Source organism: Babylonia areolata, chromosome 2 (assembly GCF_041734735.1).
Source record: "Babylonia areolata isolate BAREFJ2019XMU chromosome 2, ASM4173473v1, whole genome shotgun sequence".
Classification (NCBI taxonomy): domain Eukaryota; kingdom Metazoa; phylum Mollusca; class Gastropoda; order Neogastropoda; family Buccinidae; genus Babylonia; species Babylonia areolata.
This window is the reverse complement of record NC_134877.1, coordinates 21,561,140-21,581,139: the sequence shown is the minus strand read 5'-3', so window position 1 is coordinate 21,581,139 and position 20,000 is coordinate 21,561,140. Positions and strand designations below refer to the sequence as shown.

The 20,000-nt window shown below is 44.1% G+C and overlaps 1 protein-coding gene across 1 annotated transcript in view; it reads left to right on the top strand.

The window, feature by feature from the left end:
* Positions 1 to 7,963, top strand: part of LOC143279358 (uncharacterized) — an 11,357-nt gene extending 3,394 nt beyond the window's left edge. Inside the window, exon 3 of the mRNA XM_076583378.1 lies at positions 5,882 to 7,963. Coding sequence (XP_076439493.1) covers positions 5,882 to 6,468 — 587 coding nt within the window. The 3' untranslated portion in view covers positions 6,469 to 7,963. The remainder of the gene's footprint in view (positions 1 to 5,881) is intronic.
* The last annotated feature ends 12,037 nt before the right edge of the window (positions 7,964 to 20,000 follow it).

Genomic DNA, 20,000 nt, shown 5'->3' with positions numbered 1-20,000 from the left:
GGGAAAAGTTGTCTGAAAGAAAGGGGTTATGAGAGAGAGAGAGAAGAGAGAGGGGGGGGGGGGGGTGAAGGAAGGGAGGAAGGAAGGAAGGAAGGGATGGAGGGGAAAAAAAGTAAAAACAAAAAGGTAGGAAAGAAACAAAGACAGACAGACAAAAACCCCAAAAAGGAACATGTATGGAAGAAAGCATGCTGAACACTTCGTCCTACATTTTTTACACTGATTAAAAAAAAAAAAAAAAAACCAAAAAACCAAAAAAGCAGGTGGATAGCGCATTAACAAAAACAAGTGGATAGCGCATGCCTCCTTTGAGCCCCTTTGCTAACTGAAGCCAGCGGAAGTGTTCAATCAGCCATTTTGCTACTCGTGTCAGTATAGCACGAAGCAGTGACTTCATATATATGTAGCCAAGCGCTCAGCAGGCTTCATGGCAAGCTTTCACTTGCACGCGGCGTTAGTTAAGCTGACATTCCTGTGTGTGCCTCCACAGCAAGTTTGCGCTACGTAAACAAAAGAAAACAAAAGCAAGCGTAACACAGTTTCATCGAAGATACACGGTTACAGTTCAGAAACTACCACCAGTTAGCAGACGACTTCTCAACGGACTGGCGGCCGGATACGTGTAACAATATGGCGTCCAGTTGGCTTCAGTTTTCTTGGCCAGTGAGCTGTCCATCTATTTCTAGAACAATGATTTCTTATTATCGGTCTGAACGCCAAGCAAGATAACTCCATCCAACATATGAGTTGCGTCAAACACTCTGTCTGCTCTCTGACAGTCCACGTCACACAGAAGTGACGTCAGTTTCAGGGTACTTCCACAAAACAGTATGTAGCGTTTGAACTTATATAAGGCTGAACAAGAGGCAAAGCCTTGAAGTCTCACTTGTGGTTCGCGCTTTATCCAGTAAAGGAATCACGAGGGAAAAAATCGTGAATTTGTTTTTCTGTATTACACACACACACACACACACACGCACGCACGCACGCACGCACACACACACACACACACACACGCGCGCGCACACACACACACACATACACACACACGCGCGAGCGCGCGCGCACACACACACACAACACACACACACACACACAAGCGGGATCGAATCATGAATTATATTCAGTTCGAAAGCAAGCCGTCTTATCCCCTCCACTACCAGTGCATGTGATGTCATGTGCTTGTATTAGACGTAATAATGCTGTTTAAAAAAACGTTTTTTGTGTTTCTTTTCTTTTCTTTTTTTTTTTCTTTTTTTTTCATCTCTCGAGATTAAGGTGACGTTGCCACCCCTTCAAGCACACTGCAACACATAGCTGTTTTCTATAGAGCTGCACAAACCAGTGGACAAAGTCTGACCGAAACTGAAAGAAACGATCGATTCGATTTTTCTTTTATGTTCATTCCAGTTAATTCAGTGTCCACTTAAGGATATATATATATATATATGCAGTAAACACGTTGATGGTGTAGTTAGTTTGACTGAATGTGTTCTGTTCAGAATTTATATTTCTTTTCTTTTAATTGCGACTCGGAACACGAGAAACGAGGCTATGCCGTCTTTCCAAACATACCATACATTCTGGCAGCTGGGAAGTGGTAATGTAGTGTTTCTGGGATGCGTCTCAACGAAATAAACCGCTAATGATCCGGAAATACGGCATAATTCGGGGAGAGTTACAACGTATTATTGGTATGACTTTGAAGAGGTTTTTTTTCCAGCAATGTTTTAGCCAAATTTGGTATTGCCAAGTATTTCTAGAGAAAATGGCAATGTTAAAGTTTAACACACACACACACACACACACACACACTGACTCACACACACACACACACACACACACACACGAACGCCGGGTTATAACATAGACTCACTTTGTTTACACAAGTGAATCAAAAATGAAACCAGCCAGCTTCTTTCTCTTAGAGATGGCTACTCGAGGGTGGCTTTGGGGGGAAAGTTTTTTTTAGTTTTCTTTTCTAAGTCTGCATAAGAGGCAGAGACGTACAGGATATATATATATATATATATATATATATATATATATATACATATGTGTGTGTGTGTGTGTGTGTGTGTGTGTGTGTGAGAGTAAAAAAAAAATTTTAAAAAGGAGGACAATTATTTGGGGTTTTTAAACCGCTTGGTTCTTTTTTTTTTAATTTATGTTTTTATAATACTGATTTATGAGCCAACGCCGACTTTCCAAATGACCTCTGTCGAGTGAAGGTAAGAACGAGAACAAAGACAAGTTTACGAGAGAGCAGAGGACAAAGAGAAAAAGAAGACAAGATAATACACGATCCATAAACATCCATCCAAAAAAATAAAAGGAAAAAAAAAGTGGAAAATATACAACTGTCGGATGCAACGTCATCTGATGACGCTTGCTTCATAATGAATGGGGGAGGGGGGAGGCGTGTGGGGGGGCCTGGGGGCGGGGTGGGGTGGGGGGGTCCGGAACTGGAGGGGTGAGGGGTGTAAGAAGGAAGGGTGGCCAAAAAACAAAAAAGAAGAAAAAGAAAAAAGGCGGTGCAGTGTTTGGCTACGTCATATGAAGTTCACCGTTTCGTTTGAAAACATTAATTAATGAAACAGGACACACAATATGAATCATGACGTTATTCTTCAGTCAGAAGCAGTATTTCAGACATACCATCATCTTGCAAAAAGATGATTATGAAAACAGTTGCATAACAAAAGGAACGCTTAGCATTGATCAGTAATTAAGTGGCAAAAACGTTTATTCAAAGAAGTCGTATTATCTATTTATTAAATTACTGGATATTCTAAAATGTTCACAAAATTACGTGCAAAAACTCGCGCGTGCGCATGCCCGCACAAAGGGGGAGGGGGGCGGAGGGGGGGGGGAGGCATGTACACCAACAACACCGGAAGTGATGTAAAATAATCTGTTTTTAAAAACCACACGACAATCTGTGGAAGAACTTGACAGGCCTGGCTGAAAGTAAATCATGATTACCTCGCTTGTCGCTCCCCCCCCCCCCCCCCCCCCCCCCCTCTCCCCCCGCAACAGAACAAAAGGCGGCCCTGTTTTTGAGGGAGACACACAGAGAGCCGTGACGCCAGGGGCGCTCGGGTCGCGGACATTTACATTAAGGGCGATGACTCGAGCCTCACATTCGTCACGCTGCAGCCGCCAGTTGCACAGGAACAGGAAACGTCACTCCTCGGCGCGCGTGAAGGGGCGGGGATGGGGGAGGGAGGGGGTGAGAGGGGAGTTCGAGGGGGGGGGGGGACAGCAGACGACAGGAAGGACAGAAAGTTTGTTGGTTTTTTTTAAATGAAAGAAAGGTAACACAATAATAACACCGAAAAAGAAAGAATGAATAAATGAATGAATGAATGAATGGAAAGAAACAAAAAAGAAAATGGAGAAGGGGGGGGGGGGGGGAGGGCAAGAAACGGAGGCGGACGATTTGGATCATCAAGTCTACAGCACAGGACCTGTCATACTGTTGTCTCACACTACTGCTGACCGATAGAAGAATGTACAGACTTTCAATACCCACGTTCCTATTTTGGCTACGAAGAATCTGGCTTTTGACATTAGCACAGTGAAAACCATTGACATTTTTCAAAGCAGAAATTTCCCTTGTTATGATTTGTATATTTTCGATCTGAAATCAGCAGACTTTTGTAGGTGACTGCTGTTGTTAGCATTGTTACTGTGCTCTAGCACGCGTGCTCGCGCGCGCGCGCACACACACACACACACACACACACACACACACACACACACCTACTCCTACCCTAACCTCAACCACCTCCACCACCTTTCATCATTTAAAAAAAAATCTAATATCGCTAATGGCGAACAGATTCTTTTGTTTCTGAACTTACGCATACCTTACATTTTTTTTCATCTTGTTATATTTGAATACATTAGCTTACAAGTTTATTTAGTTATATTATTTTATCTTTATTATGTGTATTTGTATTTATTGAATTTGTACTTTTTTTTATCACAACAGATTTCTCTGTGTGAAATTCGGGCTGCTCTCCCCAGGGAAAGCGTGTCGCTACACTACAGCGCCACCCATTTTTGTCTTCTTTTTTTTTGTGTATCTTTTCCTGCGTGCAGTTTATTTGTTTTTCCAATCGAAGTGGATTTTTCTACAGAATTTTGTCAGAACATCCCTTTTGATGCCGTGGGTTCTTTAACTTGCGCTAAGTGCATGCTGCACACGGGACCTCGGTTTATCGTCTCATCCGAATGACTAGCGTCCAGACCACCACTCACGGTCTAGTGGAGGGGGAGAAAATAACGGCGGCTGAGCCGTGATTCGAACCAGCGCGCTCAGATTATCTCGCTTCCAAGGCGGACGCGTTACCTCTAGGCCATCACACCACTTACATGTTGATGTTTTCCACAAACCTAAGTTCTCAAGGCCTGATCATTACGATGGTTTTGTGCCGATGGTAAGGCACAACACCTGAGGGGTTTTTTTTGTTTGTTTTTGTTTTTTTGTTTTTTGTTTGTTTGGTTTTTGTTGTGTGTGTGTTTGTGTTGTTTTGTGGCGTGTGTGTGTGTGTCCCATTCTTCCAAATATGCCCATGCTAATCTACATCAGTTACAATAGCACACATAATAATTATATATCTAATGGAAAGGGGAAAGAGAAGAGAGAGAGAGAGAGAAGAGGAGAGAGAGAGAGAGAGAATTAATAGTCCTGCAGAAGGACTATGATGAAGGAACACACACACACACACACACACACACACACTCACACACACACACACACACAACAGGAGACTGACCGATGAATAGTAAGAGATAGGGGTGGAGGGGGGGGGAGGGGCGAGGGCTAGGAGAAAACACACAAAAAAACCAAAAAGAAGATATATAAATAGTATGGCGGTACGAAGAAATATTATTATACAACCGAATGACCAAAGCCACATTGTTGCTATCATCAAATCCACTTAGAACAGTTGCAATTAATACTGCAATGGCTATTACCAGCACCATGTACGCAGATAGCGGCAGATACGGATTAGCGTATATGGATCAGTCCGCACACGTTGACACCTCCGTATAACAAACCGAACTTTGATCAGTGGCATTCAGAGGATGTTGGCCCCCTTGCCATGCCTATGTTCTTGTTTGTATGTATTGTTGGTGGCCTCCTTGACGTGCTTGTGTTCTTGTTGACATGTGTGTATGTATTGTTGTTGGCCTCCTTGACGTGCCGGCATTCTTGTTGACATGTGTGTATGTATTATTGTTGGCCTCCTTGACGTGCTTGTGTTCTTGTTGACACGTGTGTATGTATTGTTGTTGGCCTCCTTGACGTGCTTGTGTTCTTGTTGACATGTGTGTATGCATTGTTGTTGTTGGCCTCCTTGACGTGCTTGTGTTCTTGTTGACATGTGTGTATGCATTGTTGTTGTTGGCCTCCTTGACGTGCTTGTGTTCTTGTTGACATGTGTGTATGCATTGTTGTTGACCTCCTTGATGTGCCTGTGTTCTTGTTGACATGTGTGTATGCATTGTTGTTGGCCTCCTTGACGTGCCTGTGTTCTTGTTGACATATGTGTATGTATTGTTGTTGGCCTCCTTGACGTGCCAGTGTTCTTGTTGACATGTGTGTATGTATTGTTGTTGTTGGCCTCCTTGACGTGCCGGTGTTCTTGTTGACATGTGTAATGTCGTCGGCCCATTGTACATATTTTGTTGATGTGTGTGTGTTGTTGCTGACGTCTGTGCGTCGTCGTTGTTGTTGTTGTTGACACGCATCATGTTGTTGCTGACGTGTGTGTGTGTGTGTGTGTGTGTGTGTGTGTGTGTGTGTGTGTGTGTGTGTGCTGTGGTGTGTGTGTGTGTGTGCTGTGGTGTGTGTGTGTGTGTGTTGCAGGTCAGATGCCCGGCATGATGCCCGGCATGATGCCCATGATGATGGCCAGAGGGGCAGGGGGCGCCGGTGAGCTGGGCATGCTGCCCATGATGATGATGATGAACCAGATGGGCGGCGGGGCCGGCGGCGGGGGTGCGGGCGGCATGAGCAGCATGATGCCCCTCCTCCTGGGCTCCAGCACCGGCATGGACATGAAGAACATGTTGCCCATGATGATGATGATGAACCAGGGTGGAGGAGGTGGCGGCGGCGGCGGCATGGGCATGAACATGATGCTGCCCTTGCTGATGAGGGGAGGGGGCAGCGAGAACATGATGATGCCGCTGATGATGATGGCCATGCAAGGCATGGGCGGCGGGGGCGGCGGTGAGATGAGCGCCATGCTGCCCATGCTTCTGGCCTCCTCGGGAGCGGAGGGCATGCGTTTGATGGGGCCCATGATGATGATGATGAACTCGATGGGAGGCGGCGGCGGCGGGGGTGCCGGGGGGCTGGACGCCGCTTTGGGAGGCGGTATGGGGCCCGCGCTCGGGGGCGGTCTTGGGGGTTTGGGCGGGGGGCTGGGTGGTGCTGGCGCGCCGATGTAAAGTCAGCTTGGGGGACTCATTTAGGTTAGGTAGAGGGTTTGGATCTGTACTGGTACTCATGTTGTTGTTATCAGGTAGCAAGCACCAGCACACAGTTCATCCACGTTGTTTTTATTCTGTGTCTGTCTCTGTCTCTGTCTCTGTCTCTGTCTCTCTCTCTCTCTCTCTCTCTCTCTCTCCAAGCTTTGCACATCTTGAAACGAGATCTCTCCAGCTATGTACATTTAGAAAGATTTTTGTTAATTTTTATTTTATTTTTTTTTATTTTATTTTTTAAAAAGGGAGAATGAACAAACGTATTTAATCTTCAAGCTCGTTAACATCTGAATTCCACATTATTCCAGTACTGTTAACCAGATCTGGAAGTTTTATTTTGACATGATGATTTTGAATGTGTGTGTACATTACATCTGTGCCCTTATCCCTCTCTCTCTCTCTCTCTCTGTCTGTGTCTGTGTCTCTCTCTCTCTCTCTCTGCCACTTTCTCTCTCACTGTCTCTGTTTCTCTCCATATAATTACTTTTCTCCAAAAGAAAGAAGACATAAACTACGAAAATCGGAGTCAAACCATCGCTGTCTCATGGCGTGTGTCGGAGAATGGAAGCAACATTACCTGACTCTCCTGTGGAGAGATGACGGTGAGGGTCAGGGTTGGGGACTCGGATGGGGGTGGACGGGAGGGGAGGTGGGGGGCGGGGGGTCGGGGGGTGGGGGGGGGGGGGGGGTTCGGTGGTGGAGGACCGGAGCTGGTCTTTTTTTACGTGGACACATAAAGAGGACGAAGTGTCGGGCAGAGCCGCGCGCGCGTGCTAGCAGGCTTACCCGAAGAACACAAGGCAACCAAGAAGTTACGGAGTTCAATTGAAAACTCGCCTCAGAGAACTCTTGAGCGAGGCAGTCGAGGACAAGTCAACTACAGCAGTGCTGTGCGCTGCTCACAAATGGCTACAAAGCCATGTAAAAGTCTTAACGAAAAATACCAAAAAACAACTCTTTATTCTTTTTTTTTTTCTTTTTTTTTAAATTCTCTCGTCTTTGTCTCAACGAACTGTTCACGTTTGTTTAAAAGGAGCACAAATTCTTTGGAACAATGCGCAATCTATCGGATATCGCAACAACAACAACAACAAAAGGAATTAAAATACGAAAAACAAAAACAAAAAGGAAACTATCATATGGATTTGAAAACAGACGAAAACAAAATGCATTCGATCTTGTTTAAAAGAAACTCTTGTTAATCTGAAGATCTTTTGATTAAGACCATGGAACAGTTAACCATGGAATTTCACTGTCAACTTTTTTTCCGGGCGTCTCCACGAAGAGTCTTATAGTGACAGAAATGACCAAACATTGATTGATAATTGTGCTCTCATAGCCTGTTGAATGTCAACGGAAAGTATCGGACATAAGTTTTAATGAATTGAAAATTGGACGCAATCTTTCGTATGTTCACAAAGAAAGCAAGTGAAAAATAAAATACAGATTGTTTCTTCTTCTTCACAGTCTGATTCTTGATTTGTGCCTGCGTGTTTGTGTGAATGGTTGTCACTGTCATGTTTTTGTTTGGCATGTATACGTTCATGCTATGCACACACACACACACACACACACACACACACACATATTCTCCACCCAAAACATCGTTTCTGCAGTCTCCTTTTCCCAGAAACTCTCTTTTACCATGGAAAGAGAAAGGAAAAAAAAAAAAACACAGAAAAGAACAAAATGCCAGAACGATGAAAAGTGGTCATGACCTTCACAATCACACAACCCTTCATACCAGGAGACTCCAGGGCCAGTCGCTCAGGTCAGTATCATCGAATGACCTCTCATCTTTAACCCCTTGACTGCCAAGCCTTGGTGAGGAGAGACCAGCATGGCACGAATTTTAAATGCAGTCACTGTATCTAGTGTTCTTTACTGCTGCTTCTTCGTTCGTGAGCTGCAACGACCACGCTCACTCGTATGAACACGAGTGGGCTTTTAGGAATATGGCCGTTTTTACCCCGCCATGTAGGCAGCCATACTCCGTTTTCGGAGGAGTGCATGCAGAGTATGTGCCTGTTTCCATAACCCACCGAACGCTGACATGGATTACAGGATCTTTAACGTGCGTATTTGATCTTCTGCTTGCGTGTACACACGAAGAGAGTTCAGACACAAGCAGGTTCTGCAACATTATTATATTGAACTGGTAGATCGGAAAATCTCCACCCTTTACCCACCAGGCGCCGTTACCGAGGTTCGAACCAGGGACCCTCAGATTGAAAGTCTAACGCTTTAACCACTCGGCTATTGCGCCCGTCCGTCTAGAGTTCTTTTGATAAGTGGTGTCATTTATTGTTGATGAACAAAAGTAATCCTATCCCAGTCGGAAGAAGTCCAAACAGAAGAGTTGTGACTGACATCCTGACCTGTAAGCTCTGCCTGTCTCAGATCACAGCTCTTCACTGACGAGCATACGTGTCAGCAGCCGTCAATGGATTAAGGACTTAGGAGACACATGACAGAATACCGCATGCACACTGCCATGGGCAGTCAGACCCAGACCTACTTTGCTTGAATACTTGAATCCCACTTGACCGAGAGGGGCCACAACAATGATATGAAAGAAAGTTCCCTGTATGACATCCAAAACCTACATGACGATAAGAACATGCTAATAAATCTGTCTGTCCTCAAAAACACGTGAGACACGAAATATATAACATTCAACAAATCGACATGTGCTACGATATCGCTAAATGCACAAGGATAAATGAACTAAGTTTTGCTTGTGGCACGAGCTTCTTTTCCCTCCGTATTAAAATAAGAAAATATTTTCTAACTTGAACACATTTGCACACACACACACACACACACACACACACACACACACACACACACGCACGCACGCACACACACACACACACACACACACACACACACACACACACACACACACACACAACTGCACAAAAATCATTTTAAAAATGTATCACACTGGCAAGCAACACAGCAGACTGCTCAGCTGGTGCCCACCCAAATGTTTACGATCTCATCACTTATAACCTCACAGTAAAGCAGTTAAAAAGAACTGTCAAGAACTGCAGAAGAATATGCCTGTGAAAAACATCTACATGTGAACGGATCGACTGGGGAAGACAGAAAGGAAAAGACAACGGAGGTCTTCTTCTTCTTCTGTGTTCGTGGGCTGCAACTCCCACGTTCACTCGTATGTACGCGAGTGGGCTTTTACGTGTATGACTGTTTTTACCCCGCCATGTAGGCAGCCATAATCCGTTTTCAGGGATACAACGGAGATGCAATCAAATCAAACCATGTAGCATAAAGCCAAGCCGACTTCAAAAGGGCCACTTCAGGTCTGATCACTCGTCAAAGACGATAAGAGAGAGAGGACAGAAAGGAAAAGACAACGGGGGTCTTCTTCTTCTTCTGTGTTCGTGGGCTGCAACTCCCACGTTCACTCGTATGTACACGAGTGGGCTTTTGCGTGTGTGTGCTTGTACAAGTAAGCGTTCATCTGTGTGTGTGTGTGTGTGTGTGTGTGTGTGCCGTGGAAGCTGCGATACATAGACTAGAAATGAGTGTGTGGAGGAGGGGGGTAGAGGAGGTGCAGGCTAATGTGTGTGTGTGTGTGTGTGTGTGTGTGTGTTGGAGCTCATGTACGTTTATATGTATTTGACTGTGCTTTCATATCTGTGAAACTGCATGTTTGGTGCATATCTGTTATGCATGTGTGGGTGTATGTGTGAATGTGTGTCTTCATGTTTTACACTTATTTGCTTATTTATCATCATTGTTGTCTTATTTATTTATTTATTATTATTATTATTTTATTATTATTATCATTACTACTACCTTTTTGTTCATATCATAATTATTATTTATTTATTTATTTATCTATGTAAGCTTATCTATTATTTATTCACCTTTTTTTCTTTTTCTTTTTTTTTTTTCTCAAGGCCTGACTAAGCGCGTTGGGTTACGCTGCTGGTCAGGCATCTGCTTGGCAGATGTGGTGTAGCGTATATGGATTTGTCCAAACGCAGTGACGCCTCCTTGAGCTACTGAAACTGAAACTGAAACGGAACAAAGATAAGAGCAGAGAATAACGTTAGAGCGAAAGGACAGGGGGGCGGGAGGGCGGGGGGGGGGGGGGGGGGGGGGGGGGGGTTAACTTCAAGTGAGAGCCAGGAGGTGGGGACAGGCATACTGCCACTGCTCTAAAAATAGGTGGATAGCGCATGTCTTCTTTGAGCCCCTTTGCTAACTGAAGCCAGTGGAAGTGTTCAATCAGCCATTTTGCTACTCGTGTTAGTAAAGCACGAAGCGGTGACTTCATATATGTAACCGAGCGCTCAGCTGGCTACGATGACTGCTTCACGGCAAAGCTTTCATTTGCTCGCGGCGTTAGTTATGCTCACATTCCTGTGTGTGCCTCCACAGCAAGTTTGCGCTACGTGTCACTGCACTGTTTTCCTGTAACAACTTTGGTAAATAAACTATTGGCAGATATAAATCAAGACACAACATTTGGCATGTCGTGGGGGCAAGCATAACACGATTTCATCAAAGATACACAATAACAGTTAAGAAATTACCACCAGTAAGTAGACAACTTCTCAACGGACTGACAGTGCGGTCACCTAGGCTCCTTGTCAAACTATAAAGTCTGTATATTAGGTGCAATTCCTAGATCTTCTCCTCCTCCTGACAAAAGTTAAGAAACAAGAACCACGATGGTGTCACCACGCAACAAGATCAAATGACATCGCCAGAACAATTCTTCAAGCAACTGCTGAGGGCGGACAATAAGAAAGGGGGGTGGACTAATAACTACTGTAGAATGAACACGAAAAAAACCCCGAAAACGGAGTATGGCTGCCTACATGGCGCGGTACAAACGGTCATACACGTAAAAGCCCACTCGTGTACATACATACGAGTGAAAGTGGGAGTTGCAGCCCACGAACGAACGAAGGAAGAAGAAGAAGGACAGGAAGACTGTTTGCAGAGGCTTTGGCTTTGATAGGCTACTGGCAGACCTGAAGGAATCTGGTGAATAGTTCTTCTGGGGCCGTATTCAAGACAAAATTCATTTTGCCTTCAGGCAAGTTATCTTTGACATGGTTGGGACCCGCGGGTACAGTTTACCTTGAAGGATAAGTTACCTTCATACACACTGCCGTTCGCTCAGACAGCTAACCCATTGTCTTTTTCTTTTTTTTCTTCTTTTTTTTGTTGTAAATCCCAAGATTCCGTCTGTGCATGCTCTCAGTTTCACTTCTCATCACACGACAGCTCGGAACATTGTCGAGAGAGTTCGCAAAACACGTGCTATCCATAAAGCGCGCCCGTTTTCCTTTGAAAAAAAAAAGAAAAAAGAAAGAAAGAAAAATGCTGCAAAAGGATCCGCTATATTTACCTCTGCTTCTGGGCAGCCACCCTTGGCAGAAAGTAAGGGTAAATTGTCTTCGGGGTTTGTAGACACGTGAGTAGACTCTTGTGTTCATGAATACTGGATATTGCTTACCCTCGGGCAGTTTGCCTTGCCTCAGGCAGATTACCTGCAGGTACACATTTACCCTCAGGCACGATGTTCTCTTGAATACGGCCCCAGAGCGGCGCCCCAATGACTAACTCTTTTCACAGAGTTATGGGAAAAGAAGAAGACGTTATTCGACGCCTTAAGATTTTCATCATGGGAGCGTGGATGCGTGGTATCGTGGTTTTAATTGCGCCAGTGGCCCGATACCGCCGTCTTCAGCTGGAGTTTTCTTTTGGGGTGCCTCACCCTTAGCTCATGGCCCGTACGTCCTGCCCTGTGAGCACAGGGGGGGATTGTTTCTCCGAGGGTCCCACCCCGGGGCTAGAGGTTATAACGCGCCTCTTGACCGCATGATGAACCCGTCATAGGACACATGGGGTATTTCAGTGAGGACAACAGTGCCACCTTTTGACCCACCCCGTCCTGGTAGGAACATCGCCAGTTGGTCCAGGGCTGCTTATTCGGCCAGGCAAGCCTGACTTATATCGCAGCTAACCCCCATATCTGAGGGCCGTTCCCCCTATCCACCACCCGGGGACCCGCCGGGTTGGGGATGGTTGCCCCACTACTGAATTGGAAGCAGTCTGGTCCCGGCTTCCAAAAAGAAAGAGCTAGAGTCTCTTCCTGCTTCTTCTGCTGGGGTTAACTTACATTGAATTTTTCGGAAGAATTTTCCAGTTCATAAAAAGCGTAAAGCTGACTTTGACAGTACCCGAGCGTGGAAAGTACTGTCTGAGTGAGTGAAGCAAAACTAAATCTTGGCACCCTTTTTTCCCCCCCCTAAGCATTCTAAATCTGCATGAAACAATGTGCCATCAGATTAAATCGCACACACACACACACACACACACACATATATATATATATATATAGAAAGAGAGATACGGATACGGATACGGATGTTTTATTCATATAAAGGCCATTGCCCCTCATGAAGGGGTACAATACATAAACAAACACAGCCACTGAAGAAAATTATGAAGTTGCAACAGATCTGAAATGCAATGCCTTGTACAAGTATATTGACAAATTCCTTATGACGCTTTCTTTTTCAGATGCTAGAAGTAGACTTAAACGAAATTGACTGGGATATCTATAAAAAGCAGGTGGGATATATCGTACTCTCAAACTGGTTAAAGCAGGACAACATAAAACAAAATGCAACTCATCTTCATTTCCACTTTTGCACAACGGACACATTAAATCAACTGCAGAATGTTTCCTGTAACGATAATAATGCTGAGAAATTTCTGAAATACCAAAACGAAATCTTGTCATAATAAATTTTAAGTGTCTGTCTAAGCTCATACGCAGGTAAATCTTAACGTCATGACCAGTACAAAATGTCCTATATACGCAAAACCTATCACTATTATTCACATGAAAATTCCACTCTTGCCATCTGCACGCAATCAGTCTATCTTTAAGGTCACACAAAAATGATCTGACATCTTGCACACCTTGATTTTCCCATACAAAACCGAAACCAAACTGATACAACTTACAACGAACTTTTGAAACCCAATTTCTTTTACCTTTTGCATCCAAGTCAGTTAACATTGCATAAGCTTTCCGTGGCAACCTGCAATCATTCATTTTTGTTAATTTAATCCAGTAACGAATACAAATAAGTACAGAGTTAATATAAATTGGGTATCTATCAGTTTCTCCGTAAACAAGGTCATTTGGTGTTTTTAAATCAACCCCTAACATTTTCTTCAATGCAAACAAATGAACTTTCTCACAGTGACGTGCAGCATCATCAAGGCCCCAAAGTTCAGCCCCATACTATATATATATATATATATATATATAGAGAGAGAGAGAGAGAGAGAGAGAGATTGAACAAAACGTCAGGTTATGTTTGCACGCGGAGTTTATATCGTTCCTCTCAAGCTGTCGAATTGTACTTGGGCTTCTTCAGGCTGTCCAACACACATAAGGATTTTATATCTATCTATCTATTTATCTGTCTATCTATATATCTCTGTGTGTGTTTTTGTGTGTGCGTTCACGCGCGCACGCGTGTGTGTGTTGCGTCTTTTCCACCTGTCACTAAATATCTGTCTGTCTGTCTGTCTGTCTATCTATATATATATACACACACACACATAATCTATCTACACACACACACACACACACACACACACATTTATATGTATATATATATGTGTGTGTGTGTGTGTGTGTGTGTGTGTGTGTGTGTGTGTGTGTGTGTGCATAGAGAGAGAGAATGCGTCATATAAATATCATATGTGTCAGTTTGTGTGTGTGCGTTCGCGCGCGTGTGTGTAGCGTCTTTTCCACCTATCAGTCCTTTGTTTTCCAACACACACACACACACACACACACACACACACACACACACACATACACACACACACACACACACACACACACACACACACAAACAAACACACACACACACACACACACACACACACACACACACACACACACACACACACACACACACACACACACACACACACACACACACACAATTTTGTGGGTCTCGAATTCCAACTGCCGTGGAAAGTTATGGGTGACAAGACAGGAAAAACCTTCATAAATCATGTGTGATTCCCACTGAATTTGCTGCACACACACATACACGCGCGCGCGCACGCGCGCACGCACGCCTACACACACACACACACACACACACACACACACGCAGCGTTTTAGCAAATTTGGTTAACCGGCGTGCCACAATGCTGTTTGGGAAAGTTAATGTTGACAAATGATAAATGGGCTAAGATATATATACATAGCCTGCATGTATTATCATTGTGTTTGTCTTTATAGATGTGGGGAAAACATCTAAACGAAAGATATTGTATATTTTACGCCTGCTAATCTTGTATGTTTGTTCTATTTTCTGTTGTTGGTTTCTTTTGCGACAACTTCCGGTCGATGAGTCTCCGCCATGTTTATTTTGAAATCCGGCTCTGACTCACTTACCAGCAGAGTTGGGGGGAGAGGGGGTTGGTGGAGGGGGGGGGGGGCGGGGCGGGTGTGAATACTGCCGGTATGACAACTTCTTCTTCTTCTTCTTCTTTTTCGTTCGTGGGCTGCAACTCCCACGTTCACTCGTAGGTACATTAGTGGATTTTTACGTGTATGACCTTTTTTTTACCCCGCCATGTAGGCAGCCATACTCCGTTTCGGGGGTGTGCGTGCTGGGTATGTTCTGGTTTCCATAACCCACCGAACGCTGACATGAATTACAGGATCTTCGAAGCCGGGACCCTCAGATTGCAAGTCCAACCCTTTAACCACTCAGCTATTGTGCCCGTCGGTATGACAACGGAGATGTGAACATGTATCAAACGGTAAACGCCAGTTGTTGTTGCGGGATCTGCCGCCGAGATTTCGGATCGCTTTTGATCTGATTCAATCGCGAACGTGGACTTCCTGTGACGACATAATTATCTTAACACGCTTGGGGGAGACGGACTGGGGGGGGTGGGGTTACATAGGGGTGGGCCGTTTAATCACGCTCACAACCACATTCGTCTTCGTTTTTCGGAGTTCTTGCCGTTTTGACATTGGAGTCAAGATGAAACAGGAGGTGAGAAAACGCGGTCTTACATCAATCTTCGTCACAAGTGACGTCTTTTCTTTGAGCTGTCGTTTTATTTCTTTCGTGACACAATTGTGACGAGAAAGTATGTACCGTGTGTGAGTATTGCTCTTCCCTTTAAAGTTTATAACTTGTTAGAATTAATTCCTTTTGGCAGAAGATAAGCCTGTTATCAATTGAGACTTAAATGATTTGTACCTTGGTGTGAGAAAAGATTTCCTTAAAGTGAAATGTCTGACACCGTAAAAAAAGCAAGAAGGATAGGTTTTTACTAGTTCTTAGAAAACATGCAGTTTCAAATGTTAAAATAATCTTTTAACCCTTTCACCGCCAGTCAGTTTAGAGTGCAAAATTCCCTTGTGCTATAAACACAGAAAATAATATGATGGTGTCTAATAATAGCTGGGGATTCCCCCTGTGATGTGTAGAAAATGTGGCCTATCCTACCACCGAATATAAAGGGCAGCAGATTCATGGATAACAGACCTATGATCTTGTCAACCATCAGTGACATGGGTCCTCCCTCTAAATGCGAGTTTGGCAGTGAAAGTGTTAATCGATTCAGAAGCATTCATCGAAGGAAGCAAAAATACATGAACGTGGGTGGGTGTATGTGCACGCTCTGGTCTGCACATGCACACGTCCACGGAAAAAGATTATGCAGACTAATATAAACGAAGTAATGTGAGTTATACTGGCATACTGTACCATACGGCAGGGAAAGGTGTGCCCTCTATGGAGATGCCGGGGGTCTTTCAGTATAAATAGCATACCCGCCTTCTGGAAATTCTGTGCTAGGAATTTCCTCTTTTCTATCACTCTCTTTGTTTCTGCCTTCTTTTTCCTTCTTCTTCTTCTTCTTTTTTTTTTTTTTTCCTCACTGTTGTCTCCTTTTTCTGCCTTCCCAGTCCATTCCCCTTTCTTTTTTTTAACCAAGCCTTGACACTGTTTTCTCTTTTCTGCAGTCTGTGGTGTACTACTATCTGTGCTATTTTGCTCTGGCGATTAGGTAGTGAGATGTTAACACTGGGATGGGCACTAGCTGCCCATTCTGCAGTGTTATTTGCCTTTATGGCATTTTTTGTTTGGCTTTGAAGTATTTTTGTTATTGTTTTCCTTTTTTTTACGATTTTGTTTTTCTTTTTGTAATATGGGGATGATAAATCAGGCGGAATGGCTGACGTCCTCAGCATGGCCTAGTCCTATTTGCTATAAGGAGTTAAATGGTTGGGATGCTGTGTCATGAACTGTGATTTGTGGGTTTGTCTAAGCGGGTTTTGTTTTGCTTTGTTTTGTTTTGTTTTGTTTTGTTTTTGGTTGTTGTAAATGTGACAGTTTTGTGTTGACGCGGTTGAGCATTTGCATGGTATGACAGTCCTGATATGGCCCTGTGCGATCGGCTAGACTATAAGCAGAACAAGAACAAGAATAAGAACAAGGGAAAGGTGGAAGTGAAAGAATGAAAGGGGTGTAAGTGATGAATGGAAACGTCATGTTGGCACCTTAGTGTCAAGCATTCTCTCCCTTCAACTGCTGGACAGTCGTATCGTTAAACTACTAACTTTGTTGATACCAATCACAACAACCATGTCATCAACACGTACACAGTTTCCATACATCTCAAAAGTGCTTGAAAAATTCACGAACAGAATATCTGCACATATAACACCTGTCAAAATTACACAAGAAACAAACAAACAAAAAAACAAACAAAAAAAACCCCAAAAAAACCCATCTTACATGCACACTGATAGAGAATGCAGAAATGCAAAAAAAGATGCGAGGGTTAAACTACCACCGCCTTCACACCCCTCCCCCATACCCCCCCCCCCCCCCCCCCCCCCCCCCCCCCCCCCCCCCCCCCCCCTCACTCATATCCTTTCTATGCTTCCGTTATTCTGGAAATGAACCATGACTATACAAAGATGCTTGTAAAGAAAATAGGTGTGCGGTGATGGGAAAACTTGGAGAGCGTAAATTTTTATATATCAAACCTTACATGACAGCAGATGGGACGTGAGCCCCATAAAAGTGTCTATCAAAGGGGAGACTATTTGTTAAGCCTGACCTGACCTCATTTCGTTCTCCTGTTTTTAGGCTCCTCAGTGACAGTGCCCGTCCCTCACAACTCTTCCCCCCTCTCCCCCGCCACCCCCCCCCCCCCCCCCCACACACACACACCACATGTGGTAATCAAAGTGACTAAGATACACCGTGTATGACAGAGTGGCGCTCTCAATCTCTGCGTAAGACAACCTTATTGCACAAAAAAAAAAAAAGAAAAAAGAAAAAAGAGCTGTCAACGTCACTGAATAAGGGCTTAAGGAGAACATAGGTTTTGAATCCCAGTCAGAGGCACAGTAATTATCACCATGCAATTTTTGCGACCCATGGCCGGCTCCAGAGTTGAGTTTGTCAGAGCCGGCACAGTGTTGCAAGACTACGAACACACAAGTCAATAATAATAATAATAATAATAATAATAATAATGTTCATTTATATAGCGCCCTTTCTCACTAAGAGGTCAGGGCGCTTTACATGCAAGAAAAATATTACAAGTAACATAAAACATTCATCCCCCCCCCCCCCCCCCCCCCCCCCCCGAGAGTACTTATAGATAGGTTTTAAAAAGATGAATCTTTAGTGATGAGCGAAAAGCAGAAATAGAATCAGATGCACGGATATGATGAGGAAGGTTGTTCCAGATGTGAGGAGCAGGAAAGAAGAAAGAACGTTCACCATAGGTTCTTGTATTGACACGAGGAAGTTTCAAAAGGTAACAGTCAGAGGAAGAGCGGAGATTTCTTGTGGGAGTGTAAACACTGATAAGGTCAGAAAGATATGTAGGTCCTACGGAGTGGAAAGCAGAATAGCAGAGACACGCAACTTTGTATTTAATTCTCGCTTCAATGGGGAGCCAATGTAGATTTCAAATGCATCATCTCGTAGGCCTGGTTGTGCCGAAGTATACATTATGAAAGGAACCACCGTAGAATACATACTTGTGACGTAATTCCCATCCTAACCAATCACAATCACAAGACAATTTGTTGTCCTTAAAAGGAGATGCTTGGTGTAGTGGCATACAGTTAGATCCTATTTAGCACAAATATATACATACATAAATCATTCAACTGATTTACATACGCTCAGAAGCACACAATTTCGGCTGCATCCGCTACTGACGTACACCACTGGTGACAACAGAGTTGCGCCCCCTGCGGAGCCCCATAGCAGCATTGTTACCACCTTTTCATCCTTCATCAATCATGAAATATGGGAACATTATCTCGGATTCTGTAGTATATATATATATATATATATATATATATATATATATATATATATATATATATATATCGTGTCATGCCCTGCTGTCGTGATGACCTCAGATTATTCGATTTCATGATCATCAGTGTCGGAGGGTTCATGGGGCAGTTGTCGTCAGAACGTGGTTGCAGTTTCAGTTCCAAGTTCAGATGAAGGTGGCAGAATGGTTAAGACGCTCAGCTGTCAATACAGAGAGTCCGTGAGAGTGTGGGTTCGAATCCCGCTCTCTCCCTTTCTCCTAAGTTTGACAGGAAAAATCAAACTGAGCGTCTAGTCTTTCGGGTGAGATGATAAATCTTCTTCTTCCGCGTTCCCTGGTGAGACGATAAATCGAGGTCCCGTGTGCAGCACGCACTTGGCGCACTGAAAAAGAACCCATGGCAACGAGAGTGTTGTCCTCTGGCAAAATAATGTGAAAAAAAAAGAAATCTGCCCTGACAGTCACACAAATATATACAAGCGTGCGCTCAAGGCCTGACAAAGCGCGTTGGGTTACACTGCTGGTCAGGCATCTGCCTAGCGGATGTGGTGTAGCGTATATGGATTTGTCCGAACGCAGTGACGCCTCCTTGAGAAACTGAAACCGAAACTGAAACTCGGTTCCAAGGTGATGCTCGTTCAGTCTGGCAACGCGACCAAAAGATTATCGTCGTCAGTATGCTGAATTATAAAAAAAAAAAAACCTGACACTAATGAACAGCCGTCGAAGTATGTAACCAAGCAGTAGTCCGAAGGTCTCCTCTTGTGTGTGGCCTCATGGTGACCTGACATGATTGTTCCGTGTGGACTATACAGCAACTGAAACGAACCCCCGTGTTGGCTCTATATGTAGAAATTGGGATCAGCAATTTGAGAGTAACGCAGCTGTAACACCGCAGACGACAAGGCAACAAAAAACGAACACACACACACACAAAAAAAAAGGACACACACGCACACACACGCACCACACACACACACACACACACACACACACACACACACACACACAGTGGCCTTCGATAAAAATTCCAAAGGTAACACCAGCTGCAGGTGTTATTTATATCAGGGAGAAAATTACGTACA